This window comes from Rhinolophus ferrumequinum, chromosome 10 (genome assembly GCF_004115265.2).
Source record: "Rhinolophus ferrumequinum isolate MPI-CBG mRhiFer1 chromosome 10, mRhiFer1_v1.p, whole genome shotgun sequence".
Lineage (NCBI taxonomy): Eukaryota > Metazoa > Chordata > Mammalia > Chiroptera > Rhinolophidae > Rhinolophus > Rhinolophus ferrumequinum.
Window position 1 is genome coordinate 10,207,250 of NC_046293.1, and position 24,780 is coordinate 10,232,029.

Genomic DNA, 24,780 nt, shown 5'->3' on the forward strand with positions numbered 1-24,780 from the left:
TTCCCACATAGGCCAGTGGGCTCTCAACCGCAAGGTTGCCAGTTCAACTCCTCGAGTCCCGCAAGGGATGGTGGGCTCCACCCCCTGCAACTAAGATTGAACACGGCACCTTGAGCTGAGCTGCTGCTGAGCTCCCGGATGGCTCAGTTGGTTGGAGTGCGTCCTCTCAATCACAAGGTTGCCAGTTTGACTCCCGCAAGGGATGGTGGGCTGTGCCCCCTGCAACTAGCAACGGCAACTGGACCTGGAGCTGAGCTGCGCCCGCCACAACTAAGACTGAAAGGACAACAACTTGAAGCTGAACGGCACCCTCCACAACTAAGATTGAAAAAGGACAACAACTTGACTTGGGGAAAAAAAAAAAAAAAAGTCCTGGAAGTACACACTGTTCCCCAATAAAAGTCTCGGGGGTGGGGAGAGAAAAAAAGAGGCTAAGTGATCCGTGAGACAACATGAAAAGCTCTAATATATGTATAATTGGAGTTCCAGAAAGAGAGAAAAGAGCCAATGGAACAAAAAAATATTTTTTGAGAAAATAATGTCCTGAATTTTCCCAGAATTGGTGAAAAATATAGATTCCAGAATCTCAGTGAACCCCATTCAAGATAAATACAAAGAGAAGCACACACAGCACAAAATATAAAATGCTGAAAGTTAAAGATAAAAAAAAAAAGCTTGAAAGCAACCTGAGGAAAAAAAACATACTATAGACATGGAAGAACAAAACAAATCATTGTCGACATCTCATTGGAAGCAATGGAAGCTAGAAAACAGTGAAATGAAGTCTTTAATGTGCTAACAGGAAAGGAAAAAAAACTGTCAACCCAGAATTCCACATCCAATGAAAATAATCTTCAAGAATCAAGGCAAATAAAGACATTTTTAGATAAACTAAAATGAAGAGAACTGACTTCCAGCAGACTTGAACTGCAGGAAATGCTAAAGTAAGTTATTTAGGTTGAAAGGAAAAGCTATCAGATGAAAACTTGGATCCCTTCAAGAACTGAAGAGCTCCAAAAGGGCAAATATGTGGGTAAATATTAAAGACTGCATTTTCCTCTTAATTTCTTTAAAAAATACATATATTTATACACATACATATGTATATATGTGTTTGTGTGTGTATATATATATATATATATATAATGATGACTTAAAGCAAAATTATCATTATAGAGTTCTTAGCCTACACATGTAGCACACATGACAACACAGTGTAAAAGATAGAAAGGGGTGGAACTTATGCAAGGCTCTCACATTATTTTATGTGTACAATATTACCTCTAAATTGACTGTGGAGAGCTAAGGATATATATTGTAATCCCCAGAGTAGCCACTAAATTAGTAATACAAATAGGTATAGCTAAAGAGCCAATAGATAAATTAAAATTGAGTTCTAAAAATATATATTCCATTAACCCAAAAGAAATCTGGAATGGATAAACAGAAGATCAAAAGACATACAGAACAAACAGAAGACAAATAGTAGACCTAAATCAAAACATATCAATAATTATGCTAACTGTGAACAAACACTCCAATATAAAGGCAGAGATTGTCAAAATATATAAGAAAGCCAGACCTAACTATATGCTGTCTATGAGAAATGCACTTACATATAAAGTTCCAGACAGGCTGAGAGTAAAAGGATTGAAAAAAATATATCAAACAGTAATCATAAGAAGGTTAGAATGGTTCTATAAATAGCAGATAAAGTAAACTTCAAGACAAAGCATTGCCAGAGTTAGAGAGAGACATTTCATAATGGTGAAATGATCAATACATCAGGAAGACATAACCATAAATGTGTAGGAGCCTACTAACAAAGCTTCCAAAGAGATGAAGCAAAAATTGACAGACTTGAAAGGAGATATAGATAAATTCACAATCATACTTGGTTTTAATATCGCTCTCTCATTTTGCTGACTGTGAGGATAAAATGAGTTGAAATAGGAAAAATGCTAGAACGGTTGTGGGGCATGTGCAACTGATAGATCAGCTAGACAGAAAAATCAGTAAAGACAGAGAATCTAAACAACATTCTATCAACTACCTTGATCTAATTGACATTTATGGAACAAGTCACCCGGCAACTGTAGAATTGTGCTTTCCAAGTGCACAAAGATAGGCCATAGGCTGGGCCATAAAGCAAGCCTCAATGGCTTTCAAGACTGAAATCTATTGAGCCATTTATTTTCATTATCCCATTTAATCCTTCACAATAACCCTAAGATACCGGTACATACTATTACAGTATTAGTCCAATTTTATACATAAGGAAGCAAAGGCTCAGGAAACTAAGTCACTTTTATTCACTGCACCTCACTATACTTTTGCCAGTGATGCTTTCACAAACTAAAGACAAATATACATACCCTCACACCTAGCGCCACCAAATCTTTGCAGGTCAGTGGGAAAAACTCAAGACCTGTGGTGAGATCTGGCTGTGAGCCTGCCCTCATCTCTCACTAGCTGTGTGCCCTTGGTAAGTCGTATGACCTCTGGAAGACTTGATTTGCTCATCTGTAAACAGTATCTAAGGTACCTACTGCCAGCCCCATTTTACAGATGAGGAAACCAAGTCTTAGATGGGTTACATCACATTGCATGGAAGTGGCACAGCCAGGATTCAAATCCAGGTCCATCTGACTCCAAACCCCTCATGTTCACCAAGCTGGGCTCCAGGTCTAACACCCGCACACCTGAGACCGGCCTTCCCAGCACAGGTCTGATTTACACCCCCACGCAAAGCCTGTAATAAGACCGAATATTTACATTAAAGGGTACCTAACATTAAAGACACAGTAGAGCTGAGTTGTTAAGCACACACTTTCTGGGGCCCGTCTACCTGGGTTTGAGTGCCAGCTCCACCATTGGCTTGATTCACGGTCTAGGCTAAGTTATGCATCCTCTCAGGACCTCAGTTTCTCTCATTTGTCAAATGTGACTAATAACAGCATTTTGCTGACTGTGAGGATAAAATGAGTTGAAATAGGAAAAATGCTAGAACGGTTGTGCGGCATGTAGTAAGGACCACAGATGGCTGGCCATTTTTTCATTATTTTGCAAGTTCTTAAGCTTTTTGTAGAACAAGCGTTGTGAGAGCCTCCTACAGATGAGGAACAACACAGAAGGGTTGTTCAAGGGCTCTCAGGGGGGCAGGGGCCGAGCCCGGATGGGGAGGAGGAGCACTTGGGGAAGAGGAAGGGTCCTTCCCTGCCTCCCTTCCCGGCCCGGCCTGCACAGCTGCAGGCTTCGCCCTGCTCAGCAGAACCTGAGCCACCAGACCTGACGGGACAGAAACACGGGAGCAGCCTCACGCCAATGGCAAGCAGCACCCGGAATGAGCCCTGGTGCCCCAGCCCGCATGTGCCTACTGAGAGCAATGGCCTCGCACTGGGGTGGGCAAGTGTGGGCAACAGCATGTGCCCGCCTACATCACAGCCACGACAGTGCAGCTCTCCCAGCCCGGGACAGAACTAAGGGTTATGCCAGTCTATGCATGAAGGGTTATGCTGCTGTGCCAGTGTCAGGTCTTTATTTTCAGAAAGGGCTGAGGGGGTTTTGTGTAATTGCTGGAAACTCAACAGAACGTGAATCACAACAGAACCTGAAACCTCCTTCTAGAATTTGCAAAACCTAAGTCCTAGTTCCAATTGTTCTCCAACAGCGATAAAAACAAATTACCATCAAGATGGAAACTGAAAACAGATACTTCTACCAGCAACACCTCCTGGAGAGGAACTCATTATCAGCTTAGACTGTGGCCCATTGCCTCTGTCTGCATTGTTTCCTTTCTTTCTTTTTGTTTTTAAGGTGCCTCCCTCCAGCCATGAAATCCTCGGACACACGGGCACAGAGAAGCACCTTTCCCGCAGCCCTGAGCCCCGCGATCGGCCCTGCAGGCCTGAGGGAGCCGGGCCTGCCATGGAGGAGGCTGGAAGACCCACAGTGCCACCACGTGGGTGCCTCTGCTCATGGCCACTGCTGAGCAGCAGTGCCTGCCACCAACTGCAATTCCCTATGTCGCTCTCCGATGGCCTCGATTGGCTGGCTGGTCCCTGGGACTTAGCCGGGAAGAGGCAGCAGTCTAGTCCAATCAGATCCTCATTAGGGGCAGCAGAGCACCTTTAAGCTTCCACCTCCGACTATCTGGGTGACCCTGGACAAGGTATCGATCCTGCATGCCTCGGTTTCCCCATGTGTAAGTTGGAGGCTGTAACAGTACCAACCTCATAGGGTTGTAGGATTAAATGAGTTAATACATGTAGGGTGCTTAGAACAGTGTCAGGTGCTTGGAACTCTTCAGTCTCTCAGTAGCTTTCAAACCCTTTGACCACGATCCACAGTTAAGAAATACATTCTACATCACAACCTAGGACATACAGATACGTAACATGAACAAAATAATACTTATAAGATGCACCATACGCCGATATTTTCAATTCTGTTTGTCTTTTTAAAGCTGATCATAACCCACTAAACTGATTTCATAAACCCACTGACGGCTCATGGCTCACGTCTCACAGTCTGAAAAACACTGCAATAAATATCAGTAAGAGATAGCAACAGAAGCTTTACCCTTAGCTCAGGCTGCCAGTCCTGGCTTCCTTCCTTCCGCCTCCCACCTGTGCTCTGAACCTGCCTTATGACTTGGCAGACGAGCCACCCTTAGCTCAAGAGCCCCTTTGTAGCCAGAGGGTGCTGCCTTCTCCATGTGTCTCCCAGACTCTCTGCAGGAAGGAAGGAGCTTCATTCATCACTCACCAGGCACTGACAATGGGCCAGGCCCTGTCCTCCCTCCTTCCCACAGCCTCACAGTCCTATGAGGAAGGCATCTTCCCATTTCTCAGATGAGAAGCCTAAGGCTGACAGAGGTAAAGTGCCTATGGAACAAGAATAAATCGGACTGGTTCTCCTTTGGATTCAGAATGTGAATTAAGCAAGGAAACTGGCCTTCCAGAAAATGCTATGGAAATGCTGAATAGGGTTGATCGATGGCTCTGAAAGTGCTGGAGACACAGAAAAACAGAAATGAAAATGGACAGGGTGGAAGTGCCCTGCCAGATGGCATCTGACATTAGGAGGAACAGCTGCACCAAGGGATGTTGGCCTCAGTAGAGCCAGGAGTACTGAGGGGCATCACCACTGTTGGCTCCTTTCCTACATGGGGACAGAGGCAAAAGCAAGAGGTCAGACTGGGTGGAGAAGGCCATACCTGCCCACACCCTCACCTAGTCTCCTGCTGCTGATGGACAGTGACTATAAAGTGTAAGGCTGACATGGCTGCTGGTGGCCCAGGGAGGTGGGCCAATCGCAAGTATTTCCTCCCTGCAACCCAGAAGGTCCCTGAACTGCTGTGGCTGTGGACCCGCCCACCAGGGCAGTGAGGGAGTGAACCTGCCATTCGGACACATCATAGCACGATGCAGTCAAGATGAACTGGAAAAAAAAAAAAACATGGCCATTGTTTTGGAGGCAAAATGAGGCTATGCAATGTGGTGGGGAAAATGAAATTTAGGGTGGAAAGATTTGATGTGGGTCCCTGCTCTCTGTTCATGGAAAAATCACCGAGTACCTTCTATGATGCGCCAAGCCCTGAGGTAAGCAATGGAGAGACAGACAGACCCCCAGAAGCCACTGACAGATGCACAGGGGCTGTGGAAGCTCAGAGGAAGGCACCTACTCCCATTCAAGGAGGCTCAGGGAAGGGGCTCCAGAGATGAGGCCTAATCTGCATTTATCTGGTAGCATTTTCTCAGGCAGAGGGAAAAATCTTCCAGTCATAGAGTAGCAACTACAAAGTACAGGGATGGGAGAAACACACAAACTCTGGAACTGTGATTCCCACTGGCTGGAGTGTAGACTGACATGGAGGTGTGAGATGGACTGCCAAGTTACCTCCTTCATGACCTTGGACAAGTCACGTAACCTCTGACTGTAAGCCACTCCCTAAGAGATCCAAAGACGGTCAGCTTACTGAGCATCTATTGAACGTCCTCTGTGATCGGGCACTGGACCATGTTGGTACTGGACATAGTCATCTAAAAGCTACGCATCCCTACTTTCAGAAAGCATATGCTCTAGGAAAGCGACACTGTGATGTGTTCTGTAAGAGTGATGAACGAAGCACTAGAGAGAAGGAAGCAACTGATGCTGCTCAAAGGTGATGAGTCGTGTACCAAATCTACCAAACGGAGAGAGAAAAAAAGCATTTCATGTGAAGCAAAGGCAGGCAGGAAGAAAAAGACTGATGTCGTCATAGAACCGTGAGAGGCCAGGAGTGGTTGTCATGTAAGGTACAGGGTGCAGGGGAGACAAGAGGTAGCTGTGACACGTCGGGGACACACAGGTGCGTAGATCCCTGTGTCCACTGACAGTGATGATGGGTGTTGTGGGGAAGGAACAAACTTTCTTCTACCTCAAGGCTCTTTCGGTCTAATAAAATAGATGAGGGTTTTTTCAACTGGTCTAATAACCAAATAGACAAGAGACAGATTAGCGAGAGAAAAGAACCAAATTGAATACGTAAATATGTATGGGAACCCCACAGACACACACATGCACAAGAGGTTCAGAGACAGAAAGGGAACCCATGTGGGTATATCAGGCATCCTGAGCTAGGGATGAAATAAGATGTGCTGGTGGCTTACAGAGTCACTGCAAAACGATTAGGAGCAGATGTTTCGTAAATAGACGTTTGCCCAACAGGCGGGTCAAAAAGAGATTATTGCTGATAATCTCTTATTATGGGCAAAGCCCCCTAATTCAAGCTCTGTAGGGAGTTAGTTAATGGGAGGGGCAGAAGTTTCTCTTGAGCCTGAAGCTAAAACTGCCCTTAGCTCAATATAATCCACATACCACAGACGTACATCTTGGGGCGACTAGCTCTAAACCCTCAGTGTGCAACTAAGGCCCAGGCCCAAGCCGGTTCACAGGTCACCACACTTGACCTAGCTTCAAAGGCAGACCCTCCAAGTATCACCACCGTCTGGCGCCTTGCGGGTAACCAGTTCCCCCAGCAACTCCAAAGAGGTCAATGACAAGCCCAGCCCTTCATGTCACATACTGGGACACTGAAGTCCCCTGGGGCTGGCTGACTTGCTCCAAAGCCCGAGGTCATACAGTTGTGAGTTACAGACAAGGGCCAAAAAGCGGCCTCTTGACTCCCAGTCAGGGTCTTTCCATTAATCCGCACTACACCTTTTAGGAGCTTAGCTTCCTCATGGGTAAAATGAAAGAACCTTCCAGCACCTAGAAGTTTTTGGAAGACAATGAATGAGGCACAGGGGTAGGCAGCGCTGGTTGAAGTTAAAGCAGCCTGACTTTGCAAACTCCAGAACTACACCTCTCTTACCCGCCATCCCCATCCTATTTCTTCCTCTCGTACCTCCCTCCAGTTCCTGCTTCCTTTCACCTCCTCTTCCGGACCCTCGTATATGGCCCGCCCACTTCTTCCGGTCCCTCCCCCGACAGCAACCGCCTTTTCCGGTCCCTCCCCAAAATCCCGCCCCCCATTTTCCGGTCTCTCCCTACTAGAGTCCCTCTCTTCCGATCCCTAACTGAGGTTCCGCCCCTTTAAGTGTTCCTTCCTCCGCCATCCCCATTGGCGGAAAATCCCAGCTGCCCCTCCAGGTTGCCTGCCCGGAAGTGACGATCAAAGGCCCTCCTCTAAGGAAGTGACGGCAGGAGTGCCCTTGACAGGCGGGGTGGGCCGGGCTGTGCGTCTCTCCGTTCGTGCTGCGGGGAGGTAGGAGGCCCGGGGACGCGGGTGGCTCGAGGTGGTGCCCCGGCTGAAGCACGCTGCGGGCGCGTTCCTATGGCGTCCGATGGCTGAGTGGGCGGAGGCCCCGGGCCGGAGGACCTGCCCTCCGGAGAGCCGGGGTCCCTGGTGACGTCCGCTTTCCCCCGTTCCCTCCACACGCGCGTTCCTTTTTTAGTTCTCCCCCAGACTCCTGTTTCTGTGCCTTTTAGTTCCTCCTGGAATTGTTGTGGTTCCTCTTTCCTGATCCTTTGACAAGCCCCCTTTTTCCTTAATTTCCCATTAAAACACTTTTTAAAAAAGTAATCGACAGAGTAAGGATTTTGCAGACAGCCTTGGGTTCCAGTGTTGACTCTCATTTTACAGTTGGGCTACTTTGGGAGTGTCACAGCTTAACTGAGCCTCGGATTCCTTATCTGTAATACGGGCAATACTCTAGAAACTTTCTTAGAGTTGATCTGGGAGGACTATAATGTATGTAAGGCATTTAGCCTTTAGCAGGTGCTCCGTAAATAAGGGTTTCTCCCTTCCCTTCTGTTATAATCCCATCAATATCTGATTTCGTTTTTATTGTCAACCCAGTTTTGTCCTCGTTTGCAATTCCTTCCCTTTAATTCTAGTTATTTGCTCACCTCTACTGCAAAAATGTTATATATTATTTCTTGGTATTTTGCTTCCAGCCCTGCATCTTGAGCCCCAGTACTCCCAGATACCTGTCTTTTTCTGGTGTTTTGACTTCCTGTTGTCTTCAACAGCTCTTCCTGCCTCTTCCCCTGACGTATGGCTCAGCGACTTCTCCTGAGGAGGTTCCTGGCCTCTGTCATCTCCAGGAAGCCGCCTCAAGGTTGGCGGGAACCCCTCACCTCCAGGGCCCTGCAGACCCCACGATGCAGTCCTGGTAACCTGACAATAACACCCAGCCAAGCACGTTCAATATTCAGCACCAGAGTCTGTTCAACAACCTTTAACATCCAGGATGGACCTGACTTTCAAGACCGAGTTGTCAACAGTGACACACCAGTGGTTGTGGATTTCCATGCACAGTGAGTCCTGGGAGTCAAGAGAAGACTGGGGTGTCACTTGTTCGGATATTTTTGAGTGCCTGCTATGTCTCAAGGACCATGGTTGGTGCTTCTCATACATACTCACTACAAACACTGGGAGACCCAATCCCTGCTCCCTAAAATTGAGTGCAGTCTGATAGGAAACGGACTAGTAAACAGTCTTCAAAGTTCCCTGTGGTTAGTGCTGGGAATCGCTTGTGTGGTGTATCTCACTGCCTGAATGGTCCAGAATCATCTTCAGCTTGGACCAAAGCACGAAAAATATGACTACAGCAGCATTTGGCTTTAGCATATGTCAGTTTCTGGCCCTGCCGAGAACGCTGATTTTATTTTAACATCTTAACCACCAAAACTGGGAAGGGATGGCAAAAAGAGACCAGTGCCACTGCAGTGGTGCCCGAGGTGTGGGGGATGGGCGGGGGAAAAGATGAGTTTCTTTTCAGTGCTGTGAGAGTTTGTTTTCGGGATATTGAAATGCCTACGGCCTACTGGTTTTTTTAGCCTGGCCTTCATTTCCAGGCCCTTGGGGCCTGGTTAGGCTATTAGAAAACTGGACAAGCCCCCTCCGAATGAGATATTCTGGAAGGAGCCCGTGGAGCATCAGTTACAGGTTGGGAGGCTTGTGGGGCAAATTTCTGACAGATTCTTTCTGTTCTTTCTTTCCTGTTCTTTCTCTGACTCACCATGTCGCCTTGGGAAGGCCATTTGATGTCCTTGTCCCTCCCTTTCTTCACTTGTGATAGGAGATAAGGTCTCGCAGCCTGGGTTTTTTTGGTGTTGTAAGTTCATGAATTGAAATCTGAATGGAAAGGGTTTTGAAGGCTAAGAATAAAATAGGAGTCATCAGCCAGGACTCCATGTTCTGCCCTCCTGGTACAGTGAGCACTCCAGGGTTTCCAAAATGAACGATAAGTGGGGTGAGATGCTTCATTTTCTTCTCCAACAAGGAAGCAAGGTGTGAGTTTGTTTATTCAGTGCCAGGCACTGTCCTGGGTGCCACATACCTAGGGATGAGAGCCTGTTCTCAAAGAATCAACACCTAGAGGGGAACACCTGTGTTTAGTGCAGCACTAGCCATTGACACAGGGCCGGGGCTAAAAGAAGACACTTAGAACGCAACCTTGGGTTCTAGTCGCAGCTGTGCTTCTTACTAGCTCTGTAACCTTGCACAAGTTTCTTAACTTGTATGGGCCTCGGTTTCTTAGATGTTTTCTTGTCCTTCTCATGGTTGAGGGTTCTATGAAGTGAAAGCTGAGAAGGTCCTGGCGTATTAGACACTCCCTAACCCCTGGTTTCTCCTCCTTTTAGTTCCGAGTCAATGAGGTGTGTGAAGTAATTATTCAGCTGACAAAGCATATTTATCCACATGATCTTACTTAGTGGATTTCTCATTACAGCTTTGAGAGGTATAGTCTCTCTTTTTCAAATGGGGAAACGGGCCCTAGAACGGTCAGCTGGTGCGTCAGGAGCCTCTCTTTGCATCCAAACCTTTTTGCTTCAAATCCCATGTTCGTCTGCATGACAGTGTGTTTCTTTTAGACGTACCGAAATAAGTGAAAGAACCTTTATCAGAGTCTTGAGATCAGGCCTGTGTCTTAGAAGTTAGGGACCTGTGAGACTTCTCCAGTTGCAGAGTCTGCTGACGTTACCGTTTGGGATGTCAACATCACAGGTTAATATTCAAACACTGTAAACAGAGGTAATAAGGACAAAAGTCCTTCAGTAAGATATGTGTCAAGAGAAGGTTCTGGGGGCCCGTACGTCGGTTGGTGAGCACGTTTGTGATGGGATGCTTCCTTTCTCCCCTTCCAAGGTGGTGTGGTCCCTGCAAGATCCTGGGGCCAAGGTTAGAGAAGGTGGTGGCCAAGCAGCGCGGAAAGGTGGTGATGGCCAAGGTGGATATTGACGACCACACAGACCTCGCCATAGAGTATGAGGTATGCATGGGGGGTTGCCACAGGGCAGCTGGTGTGGGGCATGCTTGGGGCCACAGGATAGCTGGGCCGGGCGATGTCTTGGGGACCACCAGGCAGCCAGGAAGGGGAGGTGTCTTGGTTTTTCTAGCTGTCAGTTCAGAGCACTTTGCAGACATGACTCCATTGATCTCTGAGCCACTTGTCTCTCGTCACCACCTTCATGAGGTGGGATGTATGACCCTGTGTCTTGGGACATTGGTGATTCCTTCCTTCCGGAATCCATCCAGCCACATGTGCAGTCAGCAGTCATTTGTGAGCCCTCCAGTGTGCCAGGCATTCCAAACTCTGGTCAGATCAGTGGAGCTCGTTGTCCCCAAGCAGCTCTGAGTCTAGTGGGAGAACAGGTATCAGATCATTTCAGCGTAGGATGAGAAGTGCTGAGCAGAGATGCACAAAGGAAGGGACCGATTGTTACTGGGGGGGACGAGAGGGGACAGGGAGGCATCACATTAGAGGGACCCTCTGAGCGGAGCCCTGAAGATGCATGGGGAAGGAGGGGCCTAGGGCGCAGCGTGCACCAGGACATGGGGCAGGTGCCTTCATTAAACAGATACGTATTCAGAGTCCCTTACACTCCAGGTGCTATACTTGGTGGTGAAGATGGGGCAGTAAACCCCTGCCTTCATGGAACCCACATTCCAGCATTTTAGATTGGGCTTGGCAGGCTTGTTCTCTAAAGGACCAGGTGGTACATAGTTGAGGCTTCGTAGGGCATTGGTCTCTGTTGCAAAGACTCAACTGTCATTGTAGCACTACAGCAGCCACAGACAGTATATAAACAAATGGGCATGGTTGTGTGTCAATAAAACTTTATTTATAAAAACAGGCAGTGGGTTGGGTTTGGTCTAGGACTGTAGTTCCCTGATTCCTGTTTTCGATCATAAGTGCTATGGGGAAAAATAAATCAGGAAGAAGGGGTGGGAGTGCTGAGCTGGGACTGGGGAGGGATTCGTTTTTAAAAGGGTGGGTTAGGAAAGGCCTCGATGAGAAGCTGACATCTGCACTAGGACTGAAGGGAGTAAGGGGTGAAGCACGCAGCTCTGGAAGAGTGAGCCAGGCAAAGCAGACATCAAATGCAAAGGCCCTAAAGGCAGGGTCTCACAGGTTTGCTCACGGAAGAGCAGGGCCTGTGTGCCTGAGCAAAGCATGCTGGGGGAAGAGGAACAGGAAATGCATGGGAAGTGAGGACATTCTCTGGGCCTTGAGAAAGGGGAGAGATCCCTTATGGCTGGATGGCCAGAGTGAAGGGTGGAGCAAGGAGTGAAAGGACAGGCAGCTGAGAAAGTCATCTGCACCCGTCATGGAAGGCACTTGCATAGCCATGCTGAGGAAAGCGTTACAGAGCCATGGTCGCACCTGGTGGCCGGTGGGCCAAATCCAGCTCTGTGACAGGTTTGGTAGGGTCTTGAAGTGCTTTTATAAAATACCAAGCCGGATGCTGATATTTAAAACTCAGAAGATTTCATGGGAAAATCCAGATTTCTGGTTCTCTTGAAGAACTATGGATCTGGCCAGAGTGAACCTTCATGCCTCCCTTCTTCGGGTAACAAGAGACTGAAAGAGGGGGCCTCTTTCTTTCCCAGAATTTGGAAGTCCAGGATCAACTCTTACTAGACCAGCCTGTCCTTGTGGCAGGCAATGGGTGGGAGCAGGGGTGAGAATCAGCTGGCTGCCCTTTGGGCTGGGGCTGGAGGGCTCACCCGAAGGCTAACCAGGCTGCCATACCAGAGGCAAAGGAAGTAGATGCCAGGCAGGCAAAGCTGGCTGGGGCTATGTTACCAACGTGAGCCCATCCATGGCACTGGGGAACCAAGGCTGGCTGCCTCCGGAGCTTAGCTGTTTTTTTCAAAGCTCTGCTACTGATCACTCAGTCAAAGGGGCACTTGTCTGACCATTTAGATGCCCCTAGCTTTCCTTACTCCCCCAGAATCCCCCGGCAGCTGTGAGAAGGAAGGTGTGACCTTCTGACTGCGCTTGGGGCTGGAGCTCCTGGGCATCCGCAGGGTGATGGGCAGGCGGACGATGTCTTGGGCTGTCTCCTGGCACTGCCCAACACCACAGCTCCAGCCTCAGCCAGTGGAACTTCAGCAGACGCAGCCTGAGCGCCAACCGTGTGCCAGGAACTGCGGTAACGGTACAGATGCAGAGAACAATCATCCAGTTCCTGTCAGCTGGTCCCACGGGTGGTGAGAATTCCCGTGACCACCCCGTTCCACTGAGCCTGGTGGTATAGAGCTGAATGCCCAAGTCCTGTGCTTAAGCCTGGAAAGTGTGTGGGGGGCCCCCTTACAGGATCTTCTCTCTTCCCCCCTCTGTCCACTGACCAGATAGCATGTGGGTCACACAGAAGGGGCCCAGTCACCTGATCCCCACTTCCTTGTTTGTCAGGCCCTGGGCGGATGTCATTGCAGGCTTGGGATGCCTCCTCTCCCCTCCCCCAGCCCTTTCCTGCCTGCCTTCCTTCCTTCCGGCACACCTGGTCTCTGGAAGAGAGCCAAAGAAAGGAGTTTCAGCTAAGAAATCCATAGTATCTCTGGGGACAGCTTCTCCCGAGGCCTGAAAGTGCTTTTCCAAATGTTGGATAACTTGTTGGAGAAACTGCTTTAAATTATATTTAGGGAATCGGGTGCGTCTCCCCAGCTCTCCTGATAGCCCCTCTATGTGCAGCACAGCCTCAGGGTGGGTCTCCTTCCTCACAAATGCCTCTTCCCTCACACCATACTTTTTATGCTTCAGTCAACTGCCCACCCTAGAATTTCCCTGTCTTCCAAAGGAAATGGAAGGGAAAGGCACTCGGAGTGTTGGGGTTCCGCTGTCTGTAGCCACCGCTCTCCCCAAGTCTTCACTGCCCTGGCTTGGGGAAGTGAGGCGCTCTCTGCTCTCCCAGCTCCTCAGGGTCCTGCTGAGTGGCTGGGCTTTCCCAGATCATTCAGACCTTGCCAGCCAGGAGCAAATTTGTGGGTGTGGGTGAGGACCCTTGAGCCTTTATGCTTTCCTCTAGGGCTTCTGCTTCTCACCTCATACTTGGAGTTTTAGCCTTTTATTTCCTCATCTTACAGAGAATGCCCTTTAAAAACATTAGGAAAACAGCCAAGTAACTATAAAGGGAAAAAAAGTTACCTGCAATCTTACCAGCCAGACACAGCTACTGCCAACATTTGGGGTACCTTGTTTGGGTTTTTTGTTTGAATTCTTTTTAATGGTCCATATAACCTCATAGTTCATTGAATAATAATACTTCATCGCTGGAATGTACTATACTTCCTCATCACCATATCCCCCTGTTTTGAAAGTCTTCTAAATCTATGCTTCTCAAACGTGAATACGACCTGGGATGTTGAAAAGCAGATAATGGTTCAGTAGGTTCAGGAAGGGTCCAAGATTCTGTATTTCGAACAAGCTTCCAGGTGATGCCACTGCAGGGAGTCTGGGACCAAACATCAAGCAACAAAAGTTATAAAGCTGGGGGGCTGGCCTTGCCGGGGCCACAGAGTTCTCCTGAAGGCCTCCTCACCTCCCCTCGCAGCGCAGGGCACCCGTCAGAGGGAGGGCTCCCTCTTGGCCATGTGCTCTCCTGGGTGTGGGCAAATGTATGATGATGTGTCCCCACCATTCCAGGACCAGACGGAATAGCTTCACTGCCCTAAAAGTCCCCCGTGCTCCACCTTTACCTCCCGCCTCCCTGGCAGGAGTGAACCCCTGGCAACCACTGACCTTTTTACTGGCGCCAGAGTATTGCCTCTTCCAGAATGTCATACAGTTGGATATGATGTTTCCAATAATAGTTTTTCCAAGAACCCTCCTGTATCCAAAAGCTTTACAAAACATTTGGTGTTCCTCTTTGGAAACCCGACGTCCTTTTAATGCTTCTCTACGTGCTGGGGCCCAGTATTTATCTCCAATTCCTTTCTAATGGGCCGAGGTACAGTGCACTCTGTGATCACTACTTCACAGGGAACAAAGCCAAGCATCTCGTTTCAGATGCCAGCTCTACCACTTAGTCACTCAGTTTTGGGGCCTCAGGCTTCTCATCTCGAAAATGACCCCAACTTGAAGCAAGAATTTATGAGCGAGCATGCAGAAGTGGTTCGTGTCGTCCCTGACACTTAAAAAGCACCCAGTGTGTGGCAGCCGGGGTGACAGTGATCTTTCCCTTTGCATTAGTCGTGCAATTAGCTGGGGACGAGGTCTCCAGGCCCCTGTAGCACCTAGCCCTGGACCTGTCCCTGGGCAAATCCTTAACAGTTCACAAATGGAGGAAATTGGGGTGAGATGGGAGAAGACATGGCAGGGACATTGAGCTCAGTGGCAGTGCAGGGCTTGGGCTGCGGATTCCTGAGAAGAGACCACACACACACACACGCACGCACACACACCACCCACCCACCCAGCCCCACCCGAGTTCTCAGGGGCTTCCCGCCAAGCACGGGAGGCTCCAGGCGCTTCATGGCGCATGAGGAGAGGCAGCACATCTTTTCATCTTTTCTCCAGCTCCTCAGTTCCCTGAGGGATGCTGCATTCTGGCGTCACCACTGCCCCTCTTACACTCAGATCACTGTTCCAGAAGAATGTGCTGAGGACCTGTGCACTTCCATTTAAGGCAGTGTTTATAGGCACCACCCCCTCCTGATTGGTGAGCCAAAGTCAGGATCAGCAAAGCCACATCCTCCTCCTTGGGGGTGACGGAAGTCCAGTCACAGCCAGGTACCCCTGCAGCGTTCCAGAAAATCCAGTGTCAGGCAAGCCCACGGCTGTGTGAGTGTGCGGGGGGCGGGGGTTCAAACTTCAGAGAACACCCTTGATCAGTGATGACTAGGCCTTGGTTGTCATGAAAACAGTCGCGGGGTGTCTGCTGTACACCCGACTGCAGCGTGGTCTGTGAGTTTACCCGAGTACGATTGTAGCGGGACTCGTGGAGTCCTTCAGAAAAAATGAATCCACCCCAAGCCACCTCGGAGGGTGTAGAGTCCTGCTTAGAGGACACGTCAAAACAGGCCACTTCTCACACAGCGGCATACGGCTTTTATCTCCGTTAAGAAACAGGACAGGATGGGACCCAGTAAGGCCAAAGCTCAACGGCTGAGTGCTTGAGCCTGGTGCCTCAGTGGAGAGTAGCCAGACTTGAGGCCGCTCCTTCACGGACCACTAGAGGGCGCGGAAGAACAAAGCACCGGCCCTGTAACCTTGCCCTCAAACCGTGCGCCTGTGACTCGCGGTGCATCCTGGAACAAGTCGCTGGGCCCTGCCCGAGACTGGCGACAGCGTGAGCCTCATGCCACCCCCATACCAGAGCCTAGAATGACAAGGACAGGAACCAGTGACATGTGTTCTACCCACACATAACCTCTGGGAAGTGTGTCAGCTGCCACCCATATCAGCCCCAGGACAGTACTTAAAAGGGGCCTGAAGATTAGCAAAGGACAGGGACCGTTGTCTTACCTGCTGCATTTGTCCCCAAAGCCCATTAGGAGAGGGGGGCCAGCCCTGGCACATGATGTCCGTGGGTGATGGCGCACCAGCCTGGTCCCCAGTTCTCTCTTTGTAACTGACATGTACAGTGGGGACATTGCAAATCTTAAGTCCGGTTCCCACAATGACTCAAGGGCAGGACAGCACTCAGGATGTGTGACTACCTGGTATGTTTGTGTAAATCACTATTGTTACTTTGTAGTTAACTTGTGTGTAAGAAAGCCTGTGTTTATCTTGTTCTGTTTATATTTGTTTTCAAAGGGCCACAAATGCCAGGCAGGGCGCCCAGGGAACAGAAAATTCTCAATGCCAGCGCGCCGTGGGCCCTGTTTACATACCATGTAATCTATACAGGTCCCCTGAGGGAGCTTGAGAAAATGCTTCAGAGGCCAGGAATGCGGCTCCCAAGCCCCGTAATAAACAAACATGGGACCCTACACGGCCGAGCCCCACACACACACTGCCCAGTAGAGTCTGGACCCTGCTAACCACGGCACTGAGTAATGTGGCGCATGAAGCCCTGTGGCAGACTTCTCTGACCTGCCCTCTGCAGCCACCATTTGCTGAATGCTCACTGTGTACCAGGCCCCATGCCAGGTTTTAACACTGTTGATGGCCCTGCCAGGTGCAGGGCACTGTGCTGAGTTTGCTCACGTGGTTTTGTTCAGCCCCTACACCCTTTGATATAAGTACCGTTAGTGTCTGATTTGCTGATAACACTGAGACCTAAGAGTCATGAAGTGACTCGCTCAGAGAGGCCCAAGATGGGGTCATCCGGCTCCAGAGCCCAAGCTCCTAACCAATCAACTTTATATGTGAACCTTTCATCTTTATGCTAAACCCTCAAGGTAGATACTGCCGTCCCCATTTTATGGAAGAGGGCATCGAGGCCCCGAAGGTGGCATGACGTGGCCAAGAAATGAATGGCAAAGCCAGGATTCAGACTCTTCCCATCTCCTGGTCTCCCCCGTGCCAGGTTGCCCCTCAGGAAAGTTCTCTTAGCCCCTCAGCTCCGCCCCGCCCCTAACTCTGGCCTGCAGCTGCATGGGTTATTTTAATCTCTCCTGTCATTCCAGCCAAACCACTGGGCCAATGAGTCAGTCATGCGGTTGGGGGAGGAAGGGTATTGCTGGGAGCCCACATGGAAAAGTTTCTCCAGTGGGTGGACCTCCCAGCCCTGCAGTACCCCTGCACCAAGGGAAGGGGCCCCACCCACACTTTGCGCAGTGACTGTCCTGCATAAGCCACCAGCCTTCCCCGCAAAGCTTTGGGAATGGCGATCGAAGAGTTCAGCCCTGAATGACTTGACATCTCTTGTCCCGTCCATCTAGGTGTCAGCTGTGCCCACTGTCCTAGCCATCAAGAACGGGGACGTGGTGGACAAGTTTGTGGGCATCAAGGACGAGGACCAGCTGGAGGCTTTCCTGAAGAAGCTGATTGGCTGACAAGCAGGGAAGAGCCCTGACTGCCCTTGGCCACTGGGGCCCGATGGTCCCAAGAGGGGCCCCGATAGAACTCACAGTCCTGTGTCGGCCCTTCCCGCCTCCTCCCTTCTCTCTGGCCCCTGAGGACCAGGCCTCCAAACACGAGCCTCGAGTGCTTCTAACCCGGCTGACTGCCAGGGTGGCCGCCAGAGTGGTGCTGCTGCTGGTCTGGGGACAGCTGTCCTCCCACCCACTCTTTTTGGCTGCTCCCTCAGGGCTGTCGCAGTCCTCCCAGGATGCTTGGAGAGAGACCCTGGGCAGCCACGGCGTTAACTGTTCTGGCAGCAACAGCTTGCTGCTCGGCTCCCTGGCCCCTCTTGATCCCAACCCTGGTGCCGGCTCATCTGGAGCCGGCTCCTGCGTTTTTCTTTCCTGCTGTTGTTTTGTAAAAAGAAAAACAAGGAAAAAAGAAACTTAAACAAGTGAGAGTAATATATAATTCTCTCATTTTTTTGTAGGTCTGTAATAAAGGACTTTATGTGATCCTTTCTACCTCCTGCTGTGAAGAACAGACCCTGGGCCCCCGTGCTAAATTACCCTACAGCCCCCAGCCCCCTTCTTTCCTCTCAGGCACAAAAGCAGTGGATTCGCATTGGGCGGGGGAGTCCTGCAGACTGATTCTGGGAGTCTCCAGACACCACCCTCCCTCACCAATAGCTGGCCTTTGGTTCTCTGAGCAGAAGGCTTCGCTGGGAACAAACCAAACCAATAAAAGGAGGGTTGGCACTGTCGACAGCTTCCATTCTGTCTGGGCTCTGGGAGCCCTCGTGACCCCTTCGCAGGCTGGGCTGCTCCCCGTTTCCTCTGACGCTCTACCACCCGCTTGCTCTTAACCCTTCCTGTAACTAACACTTGTCAGCACTGGCCACTGTTCTGGGGACACCTTCCCGTGCAAGTAAAACAAAAGGGTGTTCATTGTCCCCATTATGCAGTTGAGGACACTGAGGCTTATGGGGCACAGAGCCAGGGATTCTACCCAGACGTGGTTTCCTCGGAAGCCCGGGCTCTTACAGCTGGCCCCCTTGATCCTTCTGGGGCGTCCTCTGCTGACTGGCACATGGCCACTGCCATGGGAAGCCTGACCCCTGAGGGAGCCGGCCTGCCATCCTCCCTGTGGATGCCACAGGACCCACAGGCCCAGCCTTGGGGCCAGCCTCTCCACTCCTCGTTCCCAGCTCCCCTTGGCCCATGGAGGAGGGGCCAGGCACATCAGCAGGCCTGCCAGCCATCTCCCTCCTGGGGGTGAGCTGCCCTTTGGCTGGGTTGCCCAGCTGAGGTGCCAGCTTCCTGGGAGCTGTGGGCATTCAACAGCAGGGGTATCCTGGCACCCTTCTCCTTGGCCCTGGGGTGCTATGTTCATTGCTGTGTGTATTGTTCTCAGTGGTTTGCCTGTTCCCGTTGGAACTGCCTGAGTTACTCTGGGGTCTTTGAGGGGTGCAACCGCTCACCGCTCCAGCGCTGCCTTGGGAAGGCTGCTGACTGAAGCAGGAGAGCAGAGTTGCCTCAGAAATGGGGCCTGTAGCCTCTGAAAGACTCCAGGCCCAGGGTCTGTCAAAGGCAGATGGAGGGGAAATAAACCAGCACTGGCATTAGTGAGGAAAGACCATGAGCCGTGCGTCAGACGAATGACAGCAGAGCAGCCGGTCTCAGAGCACTTCCTGGGTGCCAGGCATTGTTCCAAGCACCTCACCCAGCAGCAGGCCACTAGGTGAGCGTTATCATCATGGGAGACCCACTCGGAGAGGTTAAGGGCCTTGTCCAAGATCGTGAAGCCCACAGGTATCGAGGCCAGGCAGGCTAGCCCCTGCTCCTAAGCCTCCCCCGTCATCTTGTAAAATGGAGTGTATGTATGCTCTTAATCCCACAGCAAGCTGACAGGGCAGGTAGTGTCAGCTCATTTTACAGAAGAGGCACTGATGCCGAGCTTTCAGAGACACCCAGAGAGTAAGGGGTGGGGCCGGAATTCAGAGCCAGGCACCCTGACTTTGGAACCGGGGCCCTTCCCACTATACCCCACTGCCACTCCTTAAAAGGCACCCTTTGCCAAGCAGTTTTCACACACATTACCTCATTTAATTCCTCTCTTGTGAGGCAAGTATTATTTCCATATTACAGGTGAAGAAACTGGTTCAGAGAAATTGACTTGCCCAAGGTCACGTCTAAAAAGTGAATTAAACGTAGATTTAACGTAGGTGGGGGTCTAGCCTCTGTCCTAGGCAGGTGTGGAGAAGGGCCCGCAAAGGCCTCAGGGCCAGAGGCAGGGCCTCTGCACTGCCCCCAGCTCCCTCTCCTTAAAAGGTGTGCTGTGGTCCGAGGGGAGCTGGTGTCCGTGCCCTCCCAGGTTGGCAGTCACTGCCCGGGAGGCTGCTCCTGGCATGAGTCACTGTGGACACAGAATCCTCAGGGTAATCCTGTTTGACTAATTCCACAGCGCTGACCTCACTGGGACTCTGCTGGTTCTGCATCGTTGGCCCCACTGTTGCCCTCCTGCCTGTGGGAAAGGGACTTGGCAGTGCAGCCTCAGGGCCTGGAGGCCCCTCCGTGGAGCAGGGGGCCAGCCCCAGCCCCACTAAAGCATAGACACCTGCTGAAAGCCGGGGGTAGGGGGCACAGCCACAGGTACCCCCTCAGCCTCAAGATGTCCTGGCATGTGACTTGTGGACACTTACTCTCCTGATACCAAGTCAATGCAGTTGGCGTTGAGGCAGGAGTAGGGGAGGGAAGCTTGGGGCGGCTGTGCTGGCTCCCTGACTGTCATTTCTAACACCCCTGCCAGGCCAGAGTTCTCGCCACTTCACAGATGAGCAGACTGAGCACAGCGGGGTGGCAGTGGAACGGCTGAGAAGCCACTTCAAATAGAACCACTCATCATCGAAGAGTATTAGCAGTTCTTAGAAGCATTTGGATGAATGAATGGTGGTCACTAACGTGGGTTCCTTCTACACGTACAGAATACAGGAGGGAAACTGACCGTGTCAAGGAGCTTACGCTCTAAGACTGCAGAGCCAGAGGCTGCAGGTCACTCCCCAACTAATGTCAGAGCCTGAAGGGACCTCACGTATCTTCCAGTCTCCCCCAAAAGGGCACGCGGAGGGGTGCCGTGTCCAGGTCACCGTGTGTGACAGGGACTTGAAGCCAAGTGCCCTGACTTCAGCCAGCCCTAAAGTGAAAATGAGTCATGGCCTTTTCTCCCCTTGGCTTCAGGAGAGGTGAGTGAGGAGGGCAGTCTCTGGGGCCAGGACCTGTGCAGTCAAGGGCATGTTGACAGTGCTGCAGCCAGTGCCCTTCCCAGCAGTCCCTGGCCAGTCCAGTTCAGCCCCAACCCCAGCCGCCTGGGGAAAGCCTCTCCGGGAAGGGAAGGTAGTTCTGGCCAGGCCGCCGGAAATCCCTAATGTGTGGGCGCTGGGCTGGGAGGGTCCAGGGGACAATGTTGGGATAAGGACCCTGTGGAACGAGCAAGGCTTCCAGGCATGCTGCCACAATTCCTCTCTGCTGCCCGGAACAGCAGCTGCAGGCGTGACCCTGAGCCCTGGACCCCAGGACTGGCTTCCACGGCTCCATCGGAAATGTGGGCCACTGGTTGTTCCCAGAAACCTCGCCTCTCTGTCTGCCTCCTGACAGCCTTTTGGAAGCTGGGAGCCACCACCGGGCCTTTCATAGTGGTGTAAGTAGGGCAGGAAGAACCAGATCTGGGTTCAAGTCCTGACTTTGCCACCTAACCGTGTGTGGCCTTGAGCAAGTTGCCTTACCATTCTGAGGCTCAGTTCTCACATCAGTAAAATGGGGACGGCGATGGCTTGCACTTGCTGGGTGCGTATTATATGTGTCATCTCCCTGAGTCTTCACAACAACCCCAAGCGGCAGGGACTGTCATTATCCCCATTTTACAGACGAGGAAACTGAGGCCCAGGACGTTGAAGTAAGTCGGCATTAACATGTTTTGGAGCTCAGATTGGAACTCAGTTGTATTTGATTCCACAGTCTCTGTTCTTACCCGTGAGCCACACAGCTTTCCCTCGGGCGCAAGGTTTTTCACCAGTTTGAGCCTCAATGGCACCATCTGCAAATTGGGGCTGATCCCAATCGCTAATTAATGAGGTCATGGTGAGGATGAAATGGCGAAGGATGTAGAAGCCTTCTGGTACCCAGTGGGAGCTCAAGGAGTGGCCATCACTTTGCTTGCCTCCTCCCCTAAGCTTCCCCTACTCTAAGCAATATTTTAAACAGGAAACACCAGGCTTCCCGAGATAAGGACCAAAACACCCACCATAAAAGGGGCCCATCATTGTACCAGGCTGAAGGCCTTAAATTTGGCTCTGTGTCCTGGCCCTGCCACCACCCCCTTCTGCTCTAGAGCTGGTTCAGTGGTGCCTGTGAACTCAGGCAGCCCCAGGGATTCAGAGGTGGTGACCTCACCCTTGGAGAATGCCCACTGGAATTCAGCGAGTCGGGTCCTCTGTTCTCCATGTGTCCTGCCATGTCCACCATCACTCGAGCTCCCAACTCTCAGCCAGCTCGCCACACACAGCTGCTGATGGGGGCGCTTCTCGGGAACAGGCCACCCCTGTTATACAACTGCTAATGATTCATTGGGGGCCAGCTGATTCCCCACCTTCGGCCAGCTTACTGGGTGACCATTGGCAAGTAGCTGTCTCTTTGGTGGACTGCCTTCCTTGGCGTCCCAGCAGGGACGCAGTCCAGCACCCATCCCTTTGATCCCCTCACTGCCCAATGCTTCACCCACATGTAACCCTCCCAACACCCACTGGAGGGAACCATCGTTCCCATTTCACATATGAGGAAATGGAGGCCCGAGAGGTGGTGTGATATGCCCAAGATACACACACACTGGGAAATGGGCTCCAGGGGGCCTGGCCCAATCCTTCATCCCTCCCCTTTTGCTACATTGCTACCCCCAGGACAGTCAAAGGATCCCTCTTCTCGTGCCAAGAGTGGGGACTTTAGGGCCCTCTCTTTTATCTGCTTCCCCCACCCTGATCGCTGGCAGGAAGCAGGAGATTCCCTCTGCTCAGTATCTACTCCTAAGGCTGGAATATTCTCTCCAGTCCCCACATGGCAACCTCACGTCCTAACCTCAGCCAGCTGGTGAGTGAGTGCCTCTCTGGGGCTGTCTGGTGCTAGGAATTAGGAATTCAAAGCAGAGGACACAGCTCTCATCCTCAAGGGACTCACAGTAAACACACTGATACAATCTAAAGCATAAATGCCACTGTCGAAACAAATAACATTTACCATCATAAAGGTAAAGCACACAATGATTGCAAGTTCTCAAGAGGAGCAAATCTGCAAGGACTGTCGGGTAAACCATGGGAGAAGGTGACATTCAAGAAGGGTTTTGTCTTGGGGATGGAGGGAGGACAAAAAAGGTAAAGGAAGTCAAATACAAGGATGATGGGAGATTAGACTTTGGGTGGAGAGCACACAATAGAACATACAGGTGTCGTTCTGTACACCTCAAATTTATATAATGTTATTATCTAATGTTACCCCAATGAATTTATTTTGTTATTTAAAATAATTTTTTACTTTCAATTACTGTTGACGTACAATATTATGTTAGTTTCAGGTGTACAACATAGTGATTAGACGTACATATAACTTACGAAGTGATCACCCCAATAAATCTAGTACCCATCGGACACCATATATAGTTATTACAATATTATTGACTATATTCCTTATGCTATACTTTACATCCACATGATTATTTTGAAATTATCAATTTGTACTCCTTAATCCCTTCCCCTTTTTCACCCACCCCCATGTTACCCCAGTAAATTTAATAAAAAATAAATATGAATGAGAGAAATTAAAGGAAAAATAAAGACGAGTTTTGTCTTGAATCACTGAACAGAAGCTAGTCTGAGAGGTCAGCAGTGGGAAGAGCATTCCAGGCAGAGAGAACAGTATGTGCAAAGACACAGAGGTACATGCTATCTGCAAGGAGGGAGGGTGGGAGGCAGGGGCCTGAGTGGTGCCTCACGGCGGGGGATGGAGGCATGTTTTGAATGGGGCCTTGGAGTTACACAGACCTGGTTCTAATCCAAGCCCTCCCCATTACTAGCCAAGCCTCAGTTTTCTTCATCTCTGAAATGGGAGGCTAGGACCCTCCTCATGGTTGAGAGATTGACATGAGATAATCAATGTGATGTCAGAGCACAGAGCTGTTATGTGCTAAGCATCCTATTAAAAGTTTCCAGGCTTGTGCATTAGTTTGCTGGGGCTGCCATAATAAAGTACCACAGACGGGGTGGATTAAACAACAGATATTTATTTCTCACAGTTCTGGAGGCTAGAAGTCCAAGGTCAAGGTGCCAGCAGGTTTAGTTTCTCCTGAGGCCTCTCTCCTTCGCTTGCAGGTGGCCTCCTCCTCACTGTGTCCTCACAGGGTCTTTCCACACATCCCTCATGGCTCTTTGTCCAAATTTCCTTTTTTTATAGGGACATCAGTCATATTGGATTAGGGCCCATCCGAATGGTCTAATTTTAACCTTATCACTTCTGTCAAGGCCCTGTCTCCAAATACAGTCACATTCTGAGGTACTAAGAATTAGGGCTTCAACATACGAATTTTGGCAGGTGCAGGGGGGATACAACTCAGCCCATGAAAGCCTGTGACATAGTTGAATAATAATGGCTAACACACAGAAGCTTCAGGCACTGTTCTAAACACTCCGTATGTTAAATCCTTCAATGCTCAATAACCCTAGGAGATGGAGCCTATTATCAGCTCCAGTTTATGGACGAGGAAATCCAGGCACAGAGGGCCTTAGTCTGGGCCTGACTCTGCAGCAGGGAAGGGGCGGAGCCAGGGTGTAAACCAGACAGTCTGCCTCCAGGGTCCCCGCTCTTCTCCCTCCCTTATTGCCTTATCACTACCCCATAGAACCAGCTCCCTGCATTTCCACAACCACCCTTTATTCCATCTGAGACTGGGGAAGTCACTCAGCTATGGTCCCACCCTTAACCTTTCCCCCATTGTCCAATATTTAGGATTTTTCAGT

At 50.4% G+C, this 24,780-nt stretch overlaps 1 protein-coding gene across 2 annotated transcripts; it reads left to right on the forward strand.

The window, feature by feature from the left end:
* Positions 1-7,595: 7,595 nt before the first annotated feature.
* On the forward strand, positions 7,596-18,486 carry TXN2 (thioredoxin 2). 2 transcript variants are annotated; one of them, XM_033118358.1, is made up of 5 exons: positions 7,596-7,750; positions 8,518-8,805; positions 10,640-10,763; positions 17,603-17,723; positions 18,214-18,486. In XM_033118358.1, the coding sequence occupies exons 2-4, from the start codon at positions 8,543-8,545 to the stop codon at positions 17,714-17,716; spliced, it is 501 nt and encodes a 166-aa protein (XP_032974249.1). In that variant the 5' UTR covers positions 7,596-7,750; positions 8,518-8,542; the 3' UTR covers positions 17,717-17,723; positions 18,214-18,486. The 2 variants fall into 2 exon arrangements, with proteins under 2 accessions (XP_032974249.1, XP_032974250.1); XM_033118359.1 differs by lacking the exons at positions 7,596-7,750; positions 18,214-18,486 and adding an exon at positions 7,757-7,891 and having other exon boundaries at positions 17,603-18,155.
* The last annotated feature ends 6,294 nt before the right edge of the window (positions 18,487-24,780 follow it).